The following is a 15,490-nucleotide window of genomic DNA, read 5'->3' as shown; positions in this document are numbered from 1 at the left end:
TTGGCAGGATTCCAGACAGAATAACGTGTCTGTCAGAAAAAATGAAAATTAATGTGTGGGTATTGGGATTTTTATTGCCATTTCAAAAGTGTGATGGGGGAAAGGACCATTTGGTTTCTGGTTCATTTCATAGTTATTTAAGGTATTACAAGTGCAGAGCCCCAGAAGCCAACTCTTTTCCTTCCAGTCTAAGGTTTTTTACCGTCCACCATTATTTTTCTCATAGTCATCATTCTTGAGCAATGTGACTTCATTTTGACTACATGTTTTTCTGTGTCACAAAGGGAGCCATGTGGTRTTTATTTGTGTTTGCTTTTGTAATGCTTTGCAGTTGGACGGMTCCCCAGGGTAGAGACCATATACTTTTTAAGTGCTGTGCAGTCAGATGGGTCTGAAGGGTAGAGACCATACACCATCTTTTGGTAATGCAGTCATTACAGTCATCAGACAGACAGACAGACCCTATGTCTCTCTGTTTACCCACCATGACCATTCAGAAGAGGATTTTGTGAATGCACATTGTCACATTTATCTACTGTAACATATAAAACTTGTGTCTCAACCCAATTTTCAATTGAAGATTTTTTTTTTCAAAATGCTGTATCCACCAATTTTCACATTTGTGTTGTTTCATCAGAAACTATTACTTCTCTGAGAGTGAGGCGGATATATAGCATTTTGTTTAAAAAACTAAACATGATTAATGATTTTAAACAAATACATGTCTGTCATTGAACATGCCATGATTAGATAGTGAAAAAACACACCAATCTCTTTCATAATTTCTTTTAACAATAAAAGCTAATTTACCAATATTTCTGAAAATTGATATATAGCGTTTTGGAATGAAACTCCAACTATTGAAGTACATTATGCTGCATTAGTTTTCTTCATGATATAAATGGTAATTGTATAATCAGCATAAGGCAAAATTCAAGGTACAGTATGGTTATTGGTTATCTATAAMAAAACTATACATGCACAATGACAAAAATTAAAATACACAAAATAGCACAATTTCTCTCATAGTTCTGATATTTTGTCATCCTCATTCTCTAGCATTAACAACAGAGCATTATTTTTGCAGGCACACTGCTGACTTTAGAAACTCCTCAAGGAGTCTTAGTCTGCTCTGACACATCAAAAAAAAAGTCCAGAATAAAAGAAAATGATGCAACTTGTTCCACATTTGATTGAAGTTCTCCGTCTGCAGCCAGGAGGGATGTCAAACTGGTGTCAGATGTAGTTTGAATGTCTCTCCTGTTAGCCAACAGTTAATTCCCGTTCTTGTTTGCGSCCATTACCTTTCATTCTCATATCCTGGCAATAAAACAAATATTTTTACACACTCATGAATGTCAAAGAAACTCAGTTGCAGTTACAGCTTTTCTAAGAGGCCAAGAATCTCTCTTTACAAAAAGTGGTGGGTCAAAGTGGTGGGTCAAAGCAGATTTGTTTATTCTTTGGGCAAACAATCTTAATGCATGATAAACTCAAAATAACGTTTTATTATACGACTTTACTCTTAATCCAGTGAGATTTGGTGAGTGTGTGCATGGAGAGAGCTGCTGTTTTGTTATTTGAGGGTTTTTACATTTCAACTTGATATTTGCTGAGAGATTTATCTGAAAGGGTAGAGTCAGGGTGTGGAGCTGCTTTATATATACGAGGCTCGATATCTACTAACGTCTGGCTTCATAAATGCCCATGACAGTGGTCCAGAGTTATACATGAAGAGTATAATGTTTCATGCATCATCTAATCATTAGACATTCATAGTTATTGACCTTTCCAATGACTTGTGGCTGTGGGCTAAGACGTACAATCTACTCTCCCTCTCCCTCTACTCTCCCAATTCCTTTACCCAGGAATTGTGTTTCCAACAAGGGGCTGAAGTGTTATACTTCTCAGTTGAGGTAGTCGACTCTAAATTGATTTACATTTTCCCCTTTATTGTTTTTCCTGTCACTTTTAACTCATTAAACCACTGGAGGATACAGGGTCCAGTTACCTCAGCTCTGACAATCATGGGCCGCATATGGCTCCCGTTAAAACCTTGTTACACCACAGATCTCTATTTTTGTACCTTCCCCCTCTGAGACGCAGGAATCAGTGTCTGCTCTGGYAGGGTTCTGATTCAGGACCCCATAATGGCCGGAAACGCTGCTAACAAACCTAACCACCGCTGTGCTGTCCAATCCAAAAGGTCTTCTCCTTGAACCCGCCTCCTGTCCTGTGTCAATACCGGAAGTAGAAACTGTCCGTACGTCACGCTTTGAATTAGCTCTGGCTGCTCAGGAATCCCGGTTGGAATAATAGATCCCCCGCTTAACAGACACCATCCTTCCATGTTTATCTCAGATTAACTGTGTTTTACCAGAGTCCTTCATACTGCTATAGTATTGTGATTGTGAAAGAATGTTTTCACTACCACTTTTAGTAATATGTAATTATCTTTTTGTCTAACAGGGGACGTGTACATCCAGCCAACTCAAGACARAAAGAATCCTGTCATCTACGGAGTGTTCTCAGTTTCAGGGTGAGCCACTGATTGACTGTGTTATTTGTCTCCGTTAATTCAATCACATCATTACCACAAGTATCTGTCTCATTGAAGAACAATACAGCCCCTTTCAGCTTTCACTCAATCAGATCTCCTCAGCAGACCTGTAGAAAATATGAAGTCAGTGGTTCAGATGTTTGGTTTCCGTCCGTGGTTTCCCGTCTCCCATCCATATTCATTCTGCCCGAAGGCACCTGTGTAACACGCTCTGTTATTGAAACAGCCTATTCCACACAGTCTGCTCTGCACACTACAAAGGCAGAGGAGGAAGTCAGTCCGTAGCACAGAGGGGAAGGGGTCTCCAGTGAGAGATTTAACCTGTGTTCCCACATGGCTGGGCTTTGATAACAAGCCATCAGTCAGCACAGCATTAGGATTCAAGGAAACGGCTCGCAGCTCCTGCCCCCATATATGCAACAGTAGATTTTGTGTGGCGGATACACACACAGAGAGTTCGCTCTCACACTGACACACCCAGTCATAATAAATATGCTGGTATGTGTGTCTGTGAGAGAAGTGCTCTGTAATTGTTTCCCCGTCTCACCCAAGGCCTCCATGCTAACTCGCCACAGTCATCATCCCCCTTGAAGCCCAATTGATTAAAACTACTGTAGTGCTAATGATAGGCCCCTCGACAGAATGTACTAATATAGTAATATACTGTACACCCAGCACACCACAGGACAGCACACCCAACTATACCCAACTACGGCACACCACACCCCTCCACCACACCACAGCACAACCCACCACACCACAGCTAACCCCACCACAGCACACCACAGCACACACCACAGCACACCCACCACACACCACCACAGCGCACCCCACCAACCACAGCGCAACCCAACACAGCACCACCCCAACCCAACACAGCACACCCCACACCCACCCCCCCCTCCGCAGCCCACCCCACCACACACCACAGCACACCCTACCACACACACCCTACCACCCACCACAGCACACCCCACCACAGTACACCCTACCACACACCACCCACCACAGCACCACCCTACCACACCACAGCACACCCCACCACAGCAAACACCCCACCCACACCCCACACAGCACAGCGTGGGAGTGCTGTGGTTGTTGGTTGTAGGGTGTGCTGTGGTGGTGTGCTCTGTGTGTGGTAGGGTGTGCTGTTGGTAGTGTGCTGTGGTGTGGTAGGGTGTGCTCTGGTGGGTGTGCTGTGTGGGTGTGCTGTTGCTTGGTAGGTGTGGTGTGGTGTCTTTGCTCTGGTGGGTGTGCTGTGGCTGTGGTGGGGAGTGGTGTGCTGTGGGAGTGTGCTGTGTGGGTGGAGTGTGCTTTGCTCTGGTGCGTGTGCTGTGGTGTGGTAGGGTGTGGTGGGGTGGTTCTGTGTGGGTGTGCTGTGGTGTGGTGTGGTGTGCTTTGCTCTGGTGGATGTGCTGTGGTGTGCTGTTTCTGTGTGGGGGTGCTGTGGTGGTGTGTGGGATTGGGTTGTGTTGTTGTGTGGTGGCTATGGGTGGGTGTGGTGTGCTGTGGTGGCGGTGTGCTGTGGTGGGTGTGCTGTGGTGGGTGTGCTATGGTGGGTGTTGTGGTGTGCTGTGCTGTGGGGTGGGCTATGTGGGGTGTGTGGCTGTGCTGTGCGTGGTGTGCTATGGTGGTGTGGTTCTTGGGGGTTCTGTGTGGGTGTGGTGGATGGTGTGTGTTGTGTGTGCGTGGTTGGTGTGCTATGGTGGGTGTGTGTTGCTGTTGGTGGGGTTGTGCTCTGGTGGGGTTGCTGTGCTGGGGTGTGCTGTGCTGTGCTCTGGTGGGGTGTGCTGGGTGTGCTGTGCTGTTGGTGGGGTGTGCTGTGGTGTGCTGTGGTGGGTGTGATGTGTGTGGTGGGAGTGGTGTGCTGTGTGGGGTGTGCCTGTGGTGGGGAGTGGTGTGCTGTGGTGGAGTGCTGTGGTGGAGTGTGCTTTGCTCTGGTGGGGTGTGCGTGGTGCTGTGGAGGGGTGTGCTGTGGTGGGTGGATGTGGTGTGGTGGAGTGTGCTTTGCTGCTGTGGTGGCTGGGTGCTGTGGTGTGGTAGGGTGGTGGGGGATGTGGTATGCGTGTGGTCGTGGGTGTGCTTGTGGTGTGTGTGGTGGGCTTTTGTGCGTGGGATGTGCTGTGGTTGTAGGGTGGGTGGATGTGTATGCTTGTGGGAGTGCGTTATGCTGTGTGTTGTGTTGCTTTGCTCTGTGGGTTGTGTGGTGGTGCTGTTTGTGTGGGTGTGCTGGTAGTGTTGGGATGTGGTTGTGTGTTGGTGGGTGTGTTTGTGTTTCTGGGTGGTGTGCTGTGGTGGGGTTGTGCTGTGTAGGGTGTGCTGTGTGGGTTGCTGTGGTGGGGTGGCTTGGTGGGGTGTGTGTGCTGTGGCTGTGGTGTGTTGGGCTATGTGGGGTGTGGCTGTGGTGGTGTCGTGTTGGGCGTGTGCTTATGGTGGGTGTGGTTGCTTTGCTGTGGTGGGTGTGCTGTGTGGGTGTGGTGTGCTTGTGCTGTGCTGTGGTTGGGGTTGCTCATGTGGGTGTGTGTGTGCGTGCTGTGCTGTGTGTGGTGTGCTATGGTGGGTGTGTTGTTCTGTGGTGGGGTGTGCTTGGTGGGGTTGCATGTGTGGGGTGTGCCTGTGGCTGGAGGTGTGTTGTGTTGTGTGCTGTGTGTGGTGTGGTGGGAATGTGCTATGTGGGGTGTGGTGTGCTGTGTGGGTGTGGTGGGATGTGGTGGGTGTGCTATGGTGGGGTTGCTGTGGTGGGGTGCTGTGGTGTGCTGTGCTGGGTGGGTGTGCTGTGGTGGTGGTGGGGTGTGCTCTGTCTGGTGGGTGGTAGGCGGTTTGTGCTAGATGTTGGATGTTTGATTGTGAGTGTGTCAGACAGCTTGTCTGTGGTGGAGAGTGTTTGTGGGTCATCATAGTGTTGGAGTATGCCTGCCTTATGTCTATGAGAGAATATGTGATGTGAGGGACAATGTAGCTAATTTCTCAGAGAGTGAGTAGTAATCCCATGTCTCCTAAAGCTGTTCCCTTTAGTGTMTCTGAGCCTCCTCGTCCCTTTACCTCTCCCTTCCAGATCCGTGTTTAAGGGCTCAGCAGTGTGTGTCTACTCCATGGCTGACATCCGTCAGGTCTTTAATGGACCCTATGCTCACAAGGAGGGCCCCAACTATCAGTGGATGGCCTACACTGGGAAGATCCCCTACCCTCGTCCTGGGACGGTGAGTGACGTGCTGAGGGTGATAAACACACACACATATTCATAAATTCAATAAATGACCACATTTAACATGGCTGGTTCTGCTCTCTTTCTAAACCCAGTGTCCCGGTGGTACGTTCACCCCRAACATGAAGTCCACTAAGGATTACCCAGACGAGGTGATTAACTTCATGCGGAACCACCCCACCATGTACCACGCTGTATACCCAATACACAAGCGCCCCCTGGTGGTCCGGAACAACGTGGACTATGAGTTTACCACCATCACCGTGGACCAGGTGGCTGCTGCAGATGGGAGCTACGAGGTCCTCTTCCTGGGGACAGGTCAGTGCTCTGAGTCCCTGCCTGCTGATTGATTTGATAGTCTTGTTATTGTGTGTGTTCACAACTGTGATAGATTCAGAAAAAAAAACTATAATCTGGGGAAAGTATTATGTTAGAATTTTTGTCAAAGTGCTTGTCTTCTCAAAGACGAAAGAACACAGCCTACAGTACTATTTTTATGGAAAGGGTGGAGTTACTGTAATTTGTTTGAATGTACGGTAATACTACCCTGGTCATCGTCTGGCAGTACTTCACACAGCCTGTCCCTATGGCCGTAAATCATGGTGTGGATCAGAGGGTGGGAGCTGGAAGACCCTACAGTTGATGACTGTACTGTGCTCACTCAGCCTGGTGATGAATGCCTCCTGTAGACCCCTGTACAAGACCGGGGGGATCCTCCTATACTCCTATTCCCCTATCTTCCTCAGCACATTTGAGTAGAGTAGAACCTGATCCTCTGAGTCTAGAGTAGGGTAGAGGTTAACCTGATCACTCCTCTGGATATGGTCTGGATAGAGGTTAACATGATCACTCCTCTGGATCTGGTCGGAGTAGAGTTAACCGGATCACTCCTCTGGATCTGGTCTGGAGTAGAGGTTAACACTGATCACTCCTCTGGATCTGGTCTGGAGTAGAGGTTAACATGATCACTCCTCTGGTCTGGTCTGGAGTAGAGGTTAACCTGATCACTCCTCTGGGACTGGTCTGGAGTAGAGGTTAACATGATCACTCCTCTGGATCTGGTCTGGAGTAGAGGTTAACCTGATCACTCCTCTGGGACTGGTCTGGAGTAGAGGTTAACCTGATCACTACTCTGGATCTGGTTGGAGTAGAGATTAACATGATCACTCCTCTGGATCTGGTCTGGAGTAGGTTAACATGATCACGCCTCTGGATCTGGTCTGGAGTAGAGGTTTTAACCTGATCACTCCTCTGGATCTGGTCTGGAGTAGAGGTTTAACATGATCACGCCTCTGGATCTGGTCTGGAGTAGAGATTAACATGATCACTCCTCTGGGGTCTGGTCTGGTCTGGAGTAGAGGTTAACATGATCACGCCTCTGGATCTGGTCTGGAGTAGAGGTTAACACGATCACTCCTCTGGATCTGGTCTGGAGTAGAGGTTAACCTGATCACTCCTCTGGATCTGGTCTGGAGTAGAGGTTAACATGATCACGCCTCTTGGATCTGGTCTGGAGTAGAGATTAAACCTGGATCACTCCTCTGGGACTGGGTCTGGAGTAGAGGTTAACCTGATCACTCCTCTGGATCTGGTCTGGAGTAGAGGTTAACACGATCACTCCTCTGGGTCTTCAGACAGGGGGACGGTTCAGAAGGTAATTGTCCTGCCCAGAGATGACCTGCAGACTGAYGAGCTGGTGCTAGAGGAGGTGGAGGTGTTCAGGGTGAGTTTCTCTTTCTCTCTTCTCCTGTTCTTCCTCTCTCTCCCTCTACCTTTCCTTCTCTTTCTCTTTCATGTTCTCTCTCTCTCCTTATTTTACCTCTCTCTTTCTCAGTAGTATCTTTCCATTTTTGTCAACTCATTCCTCATGTAAGAAACATTTATTCTGTAGAACATCGTTCCAACTTTTATTCTTCTCTTATTAAGATCTGCTTCTATCCCTTACATTTCAGGTGCCAACTCCCATAACCACCATGAAGATTTCCTCCAAAAGGGTAAGTTGAACATTCCACAGTCTGATGGTTCAGTGCACACACATTCAGAATTGTCTTCCTATAAAATATCACATAATTCACTGCAGCTTAAACAGTGGATGCCGAAGTCTGGATGATGCTATGCCGACATTTTCCAATTGGTCTCTATTCCTCGCTCAGTCTCTCCTTCTCTTCCTCCCTACAGCAACAGCTGTATGTGGGCTCAGTGTTGGGTGTGACCCACCTGGCCCTCCATCGCTGTGACGTGTACGGGGAGGTGTGTGCTGACTGCTGCCTGGCCCGGGACCCCTACTGCGCCTGGGACGGAAAGTCCTGTACCCGCTACTCCGCCTCGCAGAAGAGGTGAGTACCAACAGAGTGTGTGTGTGTGTGTGTGTGTGTGTGTGTGCGTCTTTGTGTGTGTGTTGCTCATGTTTAGGGGCAGGAACCTTTGCCAAATGCCAATACAATGTTCTCTCAACATTGTCTCTACTCTTTAATTATATTTTGACATTTACTGCAGACTTGCAGTTTGTAGAACGTTTTGTAGTTAACCTCTTTATTTTMGGGGAATGTTGATCTGACCCCTCTAGGCGCAGCCGTCGACAGGATGTAAAGTATGGCAACCCAATCCGCCAGTGCAGAGGCTATAACTCCAATGGTGAGCTGACAAGAACACTCTAACGTACCTCAAATAGACACTCTAACAGCACTGAGGTTACCATTCAGTGTGACAGCAGCAGTATCCAATAACATCACATGTGTATAATATTATGAAAGGGGAATGTGATTTTGACAGAGGACATGATTTTGTCAATTCTACTACTGTGCTACTTCACTAACTGTTGAGCAGTAATTGACTGATTTGGTCTGAGGAAATGATGCCTGAAACACATGCATGTGATGTCATGATGCTTATGCTTTGCTGCAGCCAATAAGAACACGCTGGAGATGGTGCAGTATGGGGTGGAGGGCAGCACTACGTTCCTGGAGTGTCAGGCCAGGTCCCCTCATGTGTCCCTCAAATGGCACCTGCAGAGGGAGAACAGCGACAGGAGGAAAGAGGTAAGTCAGGAACTCTCATCCCACTGTAGCTGTACTGTACTCTACTGTATTGACTCTTATACAGCCTGCCTTCTAAACAGGCTGATAATCAGACAAATGACTACTTTATTATTTAACAATATGGCCTGCTGTTTATGGAAAATGATTGCTAAATGAATGCAATGATAAATGAATGATATCTCCCTGCTGTCAGATCCGCTCTGAGGGCCGGACACTAAAGACAGAGCTGGGTCTACTGCTGCGTTCCCTCCAGTTATCAGACAGCGGCGTCTACCAGTGCACGGCCACAGAGAAGAACTTCAAACACACGCTGGTCAAGCTGCAGCTGGTGGTCCTGTCCAGCCGCACGGTAAACAGCGTTCTGGTAGAGACGGGCAGCCCGGCCCTGCCACCCCTCCAGTCCAGCCCTTGGACCCCCAGCGCGGGTCAGTACAAGGACCTGCTGACCATCCTGAGCCAGCCAGAGATGGGCCTGATCAACCAGTACTGTCAGGACTACTGGCAGCTGGGAGAGGGCAGTCCGGGGGACCCCATGCTGGCCGTTGGCAAGGCCAAGGAACTGAAGGAGGTGAAAGAGCAGAAGAAGCCCCGCAACCGCCGGCATCATGACGATGACGATGAGCGTGAGGACGATGACGATGAGCACACCACCCCAGCCGAAACATGAGGCCGTAGGCTTATACCACAGGCCACACACTACCCCAACACCCGACACCCAACCCCCTGTCCCATCTGCTCTCTCCCTCTCTGCACAACCCTCCAAAAATGGGAAAGACTTCAATCAAAGGATTAAAAAAGGTAATGATCAAAAGCGATAAGAAAGAGAAACCACTACAAGCAAACAACAAACAGGTTCTTCTTAACTGTTAAAAAGATACACAGTATTTATTGTAGGTTGTACATAGTAAGATTCTGTGGATTTCTTTGTACTTAAATAGAAAACAAGGATTTTTTGTGCAAATCTGTGCAAATAGGATTGTTATAATGATATTATTGTTGGTAGTGTTACTGTTTATTACAAATGGTGTTCTTACATTGCAAAAACCGTTATGTTCTGTATTTTGGATGAAGCAACACATCGAAAGGACATTTGAAAGTGTAAATATCTACAGCTGAATGGACTGATAAGAATGCTTTCTAATAGGTTTTGTTAATTTGGCTCCGTGTTGGATCATTCCACTGCTGGCAGTATGCAGTCTGAGGTGGGAGGAGTCAGATCACTGATGTGTGATGAACCTCCCCCAAAGACATGATGGACAGTTGATTCCCACAGCCAATGAACTATAAGGATGTCACTTCAAGGCACTTCATTGGACACGCAGATAGATGAGGAAATGCCCATAGGAGGCTGCAGCTTTGAGTTTGTCCCACAGCCACAGACAGACACGAGAGTGAAAGGCCTTGTGGGAAATGATTCCCTCCTCTTCCTTAGCCAGCCTAACTGACCTAACTGGGGTGAAACAAGACTTGACCCCAAATTCCCTCGAGTATTTTCTACTCTTCCAGAAGCTGATGAGGGGTGCCTGTGTCTTCTGTGGTCCAATCTGGCTTTCTTTCAACCCCATTTGTTATATTTACATTGATATTGCCAGTCTCTTCCAGAARTAGTTGCTGTGGACTTTTTGTGTGTATATGTAGTATATGTAAATATGACATCTCAATGTTGTACCCTTGAGGCTGTGATAGTTAAAATAAGCGTTTTGGGGGATGGGATTGAAATAACATTGACTTCCCTTTGTACACCATTGTTCAATTGAGATTAGAATTTCAAGCAGGTCACTACATAATTTGTGACAATTTGATTATGCACAATTACGACAAGAGACAAAGAAATCTCTTAGTCTCCATACTAATCCATAAGTATACTGGTTTGCATTCCAGCCTATACCTATTCTCCTTATGAGGTCAGTTGTTTCATATGAAATGCGCTGAACATTTCTAAACTCCTCCAATCCTCCCATGTAGTTTCCAATATCACAGCTCTCCTTGTAATATATATACCCTTCGTCCACATTGTTTTATGTCAGATAGCGCAACAATTTCGCCTGCACTGATTGGCGGTTGAGGGACGAGCGTCTCGTAGGAGTGACGCCACCTGACGTAAGACAATGGTTAGTCCATGGAAGTCACTAAAGGGAAAGTGCGCAAAGACTGTTTTAAAAATAATAGTGTAACATGTTGGAGAGGGTTACCATAGGTTACCATAGGTTTGTCAGAGCTGTTGTCCATCTCCTACAGAAGGTAAATGTTACACAACTCTCACTAAAGAGTTTATTCAACTTCTCTGATCAGCCGTTGTTGATGGTATTCTGCCTGAAAATGTGTCAAAATCCACAGATGTGTATAGCAGAGAAGACTCCGTCTCCATGTACAACTCTATGTATATAGCTACAGCCACTAGAATGATCTGCTCTTGACCACAGGAAAACACATACCAAACTCTTTGGGATGGTGGCTTTTCATTGTGTGCATGAAATGTATTATGTATTGTATATGATATTAGTCCAAAAAGCTATGCTGTGGATGTCAGTGGATGGAAAGGCAGATGGAGTCATACCCTAGTTGGGGAATATTCAACACACAGAGGCCCCTTTGTCTCTTTAGTTCTCCTTCTCTATCTCTCTTTACCTCTCCTCTCTCTTTCTCTATTTACCTCTCTCTTTCTCTCGTTCTCTTCCTTTCTCTCTTCTTCTCTCTCTCATCCTCTCTCTCTCGCTCCCTCTTTCTTTCCAAAAAGTTTTTTGTTGTTGTTGCATATTTCAAATATATGCATCTTTGGCAAATTTTTGGTATGGGTTATTTAGGAAAAATCACTTAGTATGACATAAAGCACAGTTGATGTTATTGTAATGATTTGTGTAAATGACTATTTCTCCTTTCTCATTGATGTTGCTGACTAATAAATTAAAGCTCTATATTTTATAAAAACAGAAATCATTTTTATATTCATATGGTGCATGGATAACTATACTGAACAAAAATATAAATGCAACGTGCAACAATTTCAAAGATTTTACTGAGTTACAGTTCATATAAGGAAATCAGTCAATTTAAATAAATTCATTAGGCCCTAATCTATGAATTTCACATGACTGGGAATACAGATACACATCTGTTGCTCATAGATACCTTAAAAAAAAAAGCTTCACAATGGGCCTCAAGATCTCACCACGGCATCTCTGTGCATTCAAATTACCATCGACAAATCCAATTGTGTTCGTTGTCCGTAGCTTATGCCTGCACATAACCCCACCGCCACCATGGGGCACTCTCTTCATAATGTTGACATGAGCAAACCGCTTGCCCACARGATGCCATACACGTAGTCTGCGGTTGTGAGGCCAGTTGGACGTACTGCAAAATTCTCTAAAACGACGTTGAAGGCGGCTTTTGGTAGAGAAATTAAGATTAAATTCTCTGGCACAGCTCTGCTGGACATTCCTGCAGTCACCATGTCAATTGCACGCTCCCTTAAAACTTGAGACATCTGTGGCACTGTGTTGTGTGACAAAACTGCACATTTTAGAGTGGCCTTTTATTGTCCCCAGCACAAGGTACACCTGTGTAATGATCATGCTGTTTAATCAGCTTCTTGATATGCTACAGCTGCCAGGTGGATGGATTATTTTGGCAAAGGAGAAATGCTCACTAACAGGGATGTCAACAAATTTGTGCATTTTTGAGAGAAATAAATTTTTTGTGCGTACAGAAAATTTCTGGGATCTTTTATTTCAGCTCATGAAACATGGGACCAACACTTTACATGTTGCGTTCGTATTTTTGTTCAGTGTATATACAGTGCAGTAAGGTCACATAGACAGGTTTCGGGTCTCGTGCACTGGCCTCAACCCTTTATTGCGTCAACTGATCCTAATTTGTTTAATGGTTCTTACAATTTACGAAAGCTGAGTGCTGGAGTTGTCCTTCTTCCATCTCTCAGAGGACACGCTGTGGATTAGGTTTTGTTACCATCTTCAGATTGAGGTCAATGAGATCTGTCAGGGGAAACTAAAGCCCTGTAAGTACCTTTGAGATCACACCCCTCAGTCTAGAGTAGGTTACTTTCTAAATGTAATCCATTACAGTTACTAGTTACCTGTCCAAAATTGTAATCAGTAACGTAACTTTTGGATTACCCAAACTCAGTAAAGTAATCTGATTACAGTCAGTCATTTTTATATCACTTTCCTTTTAAGAGGATTTAGAAGAAGACAAACATCTATTGCAGGATAAATCAATGTTGAAGTTTACATAGCTGGCCATTTATGGATGTTAAATTTAACTTTATGGGTTGGTTATGTAGGCATCTTCTAACCCATCACTTTCTACTACATATAATAATACAATTCAATTATATATTTACAATTAAAAACCAAAGTCTATCATTATTCCAGTCATTCTAATAAATGTTATACCCCTTGATCTTCAAGAATAGGACTTGGAAATATGGAAGTATAGATTAGCCAAATTGTTTTACCTGAGAATAACCCCAAAAGTAAGGACTTATTAGCCAGCCCTACTCTGTTGATTATGATTTGTTGTCATGGAGAACTGATCGGGCTCATTGATTCGAGTTGGAAAATAAATGCTGCGCTCATGGAATGGCATGCTTTGGGCACTATTGAAAAGGGCTATTTATATGTGAAAAATGTATGCCATATGCTGCATTTGCTATAGGCCTATTGTTTACCTTTTAGTTGGTGATACTTTGATATACTGATAATATGCAGCTGTTTAAAGGGAAAATCCACAGATGAAACAATAACAAAATGGTCGCCCCGCCTCTGTTTTGGTAAAAAAAACTGAGGGATGGGCCTGGAGAAATGTAACCACTCTCAGATTAATAGACAGAGTTATGGATGCAAGGACTGACCTTTCATGATATCAAAATGATTGTTTTAACCATGTTATGAGGCTATACAGTGTTTGTTTACATTTGCAATGTTTACAAACATTGGAGAAAAACAAGATTATGTTTATGGTTCTGATGGGGTGCGAAAGGCATTCATAAGTTATATTCTTCAAGAATCAATGGGTATATATATATATATATACACACAGTGCCAGTCAATAGTTTGGACACACCTACTCATTCCAGGGTCTTTCTTTATTTTTACTATTTGCTACATTGTAGAGTAACAGTGGTAAAATACCACTATTACTCTACATTAAGAAGGAAATAAATTCTACAAATGAACTTTTAACAAGGCACACCTGTTAATTGAAATGCATTCCCAGTGACTACCTCACGAAGCTGTTTGAGAGAATGCCAAGACTGTGCAAAGCTGTTATCAATGCAAAGGGTGGCTACTTTGAAGAATTTCAAGTGTAAAATATTTTTAGATTTGTTTAACGCTTTTTTGGGTACTACATGATTCCATATGCGTTATTTCATAGTTTTGATGTCTTCACTATTATTCTACAATGTAGAAAATAGTAACAATAAAGAAAAACCCTGGAATGAGTAGGTGTGTGCAAACTTTTGACTGGTACTGTATATATAATGTATATATAAGTCCAAAAATGGATGTAGCAACTACAGATTGCCCCTTTAGGTCTATCACAAGTGTGAGAGTTTGAGCATGTGTCCATTAGGCCTATGGATTTGTATTTTTATCAGCAGGAATTAGATTGGAATAAATGTGGGGCTTTTATTGCTCATAGGGTGGGAACCACACTATGCAGCTGTTGCAAGAGCACCTTTTTCACTGGCTCTCCACTGGTTTCAAAAACAATGATTGATAGGCAGCTTAAACTTATTGAATTCAACCATTATTGGGTTCAAATAGACATTTAGATTTGTGAACAGCCATCCACAACAACCACAATCCATAAACTACACCACTGCTGTCATCCTGACCTCCAAGCGTTTATTCAAGTTGGATAATCTTTGGATGCCGATAGCAGTTGCACCATTGGAAGACATAGTTTGGACTGTAGCCTACAAAAGCCTATTCCTGCGCCTTCCCGTGATCCATCAAACACATTTGGTGTGTCATCATAGCGGTCTCTGACTTGTGGTCAGACTCACTCAGGTGAACAAACTTAAACTTTTTTCAATGCTGATTTGAATGTCAATGAGAAAACAGAGAAGTGTCAAATATTTGTTTGCGCAAACATCCTTTCTGGATTTAAAAGTAATCCTCAAAGTAATCATCTAGTTTTTCAAAAGTATCTGTAATCTGATTACAATATTGTTGCTGGTAACATAACGGATTACAGTTACCATTTTTTTTTGTAATCCCTTACATGTAACAGATTGCTGGCTGTCCACTGGTTTCAAAAACAACCCTGAGAACTCCACAACCAAATCAAATCAAATCAAATGTATTTATATAGCCCTTCTTACATCAGCTGATATCTCAAAGTGCTGTACAGAAACCCAGCCTAAAACCCCAATCAGCAAGCAATGCAGGTGTAGAAGCACGGTGGCTAGGAAAAACTCCCTAGAAAGGCAAAAACCTAGGAAGAAACCTAGAGAGGAACCAGGCTATGAGGGGTGGTCAGTCCTCTTCTGGCTGTGCCGGGTGGAGATTATAACAGAACATGGCCAAGATGTTCAAATGTTCATAAATGACCAGCATGGTCAAATAATAATAATCACAGTAGTTGTTGAGGGTGCAACAGGTCAGCACCTCAAGAGTAAATGTCAGTTGGCTTTTCATAGCCGATCATTGAGAGTATCTC

The 15,490-nt window shown here is 44.5% G+C and overlaps 1 protein-coding gene across 2 annotated transcripts in view; it reads left to right on the top strand.

Annotated features, from left to right (window-relative positions):
* The window catches only part of LOC111970219 (semaphorin-3F-like), a 118,587-nt gene extending 106,867 nt beyond the window's left edge, over positions 1–11,720 (top strand). For both annotated transcript variants that reach the window (XM_023996861.2, XM_023996845.2), the window contains 9 exons: positions 2,470–2,539; positions 5,616–5,760; positions 5,861–6,083; positions 7,400–7,488; positions 7,718–7,759; positions 7,944–8,101; positions 8,332–8,399; positions 8,670–8,803; positions 8,997–11,720. In XM_023996861.2, coding sequence (XP_023852629.1) covers positions 2,470–2,539; positions 5,616–5,760; positions 5,861–6,083; positions 7,400–7,488; positions 7,718–7,759; positions 7,944–8,101; positions 8,332–8,399; positions 8,670–8,803; positions 8,997–9,470 — 1,403 coding nt within the window. In that variant the 3' untranslated portion in view covers positions 9,471–11,720. The remainder of the gene's footprint in view (positions 1–2,469; positions 2,540–5,615; positions 5,761–5,860; positions 6,084–7,399; positions 7,489–7,717; positions 7,760–7,943; positions 8,102–8,331; positions 8,400–8,669; positions 8,804–8,996) is intronic.
* Positions 11,721–15,490: the final 3,770 nt, after the last annotated feature.

Source organism: Salvelinus sp. IW2-2015, linkage group LG1 (genome assembly GCF_002910315.2).
Source record: "Salvelinus sp. IW2-2015 linkage group LG1, ASM291031v2, whole genome shotgun sequence".
NCBI classification, from domain to species: Eukaryota; Metazoa; Chordata; class Actinopteri; order Salmoniformes; family Salmonidae; genus Salvelinus; species Salvelinus sp. IW2-2015.
The sequence above is the reverse complement of the archived record's forward strand: the minus strand, read 5'-3'. Positions and strand labels throughout refer to the sequence as shown.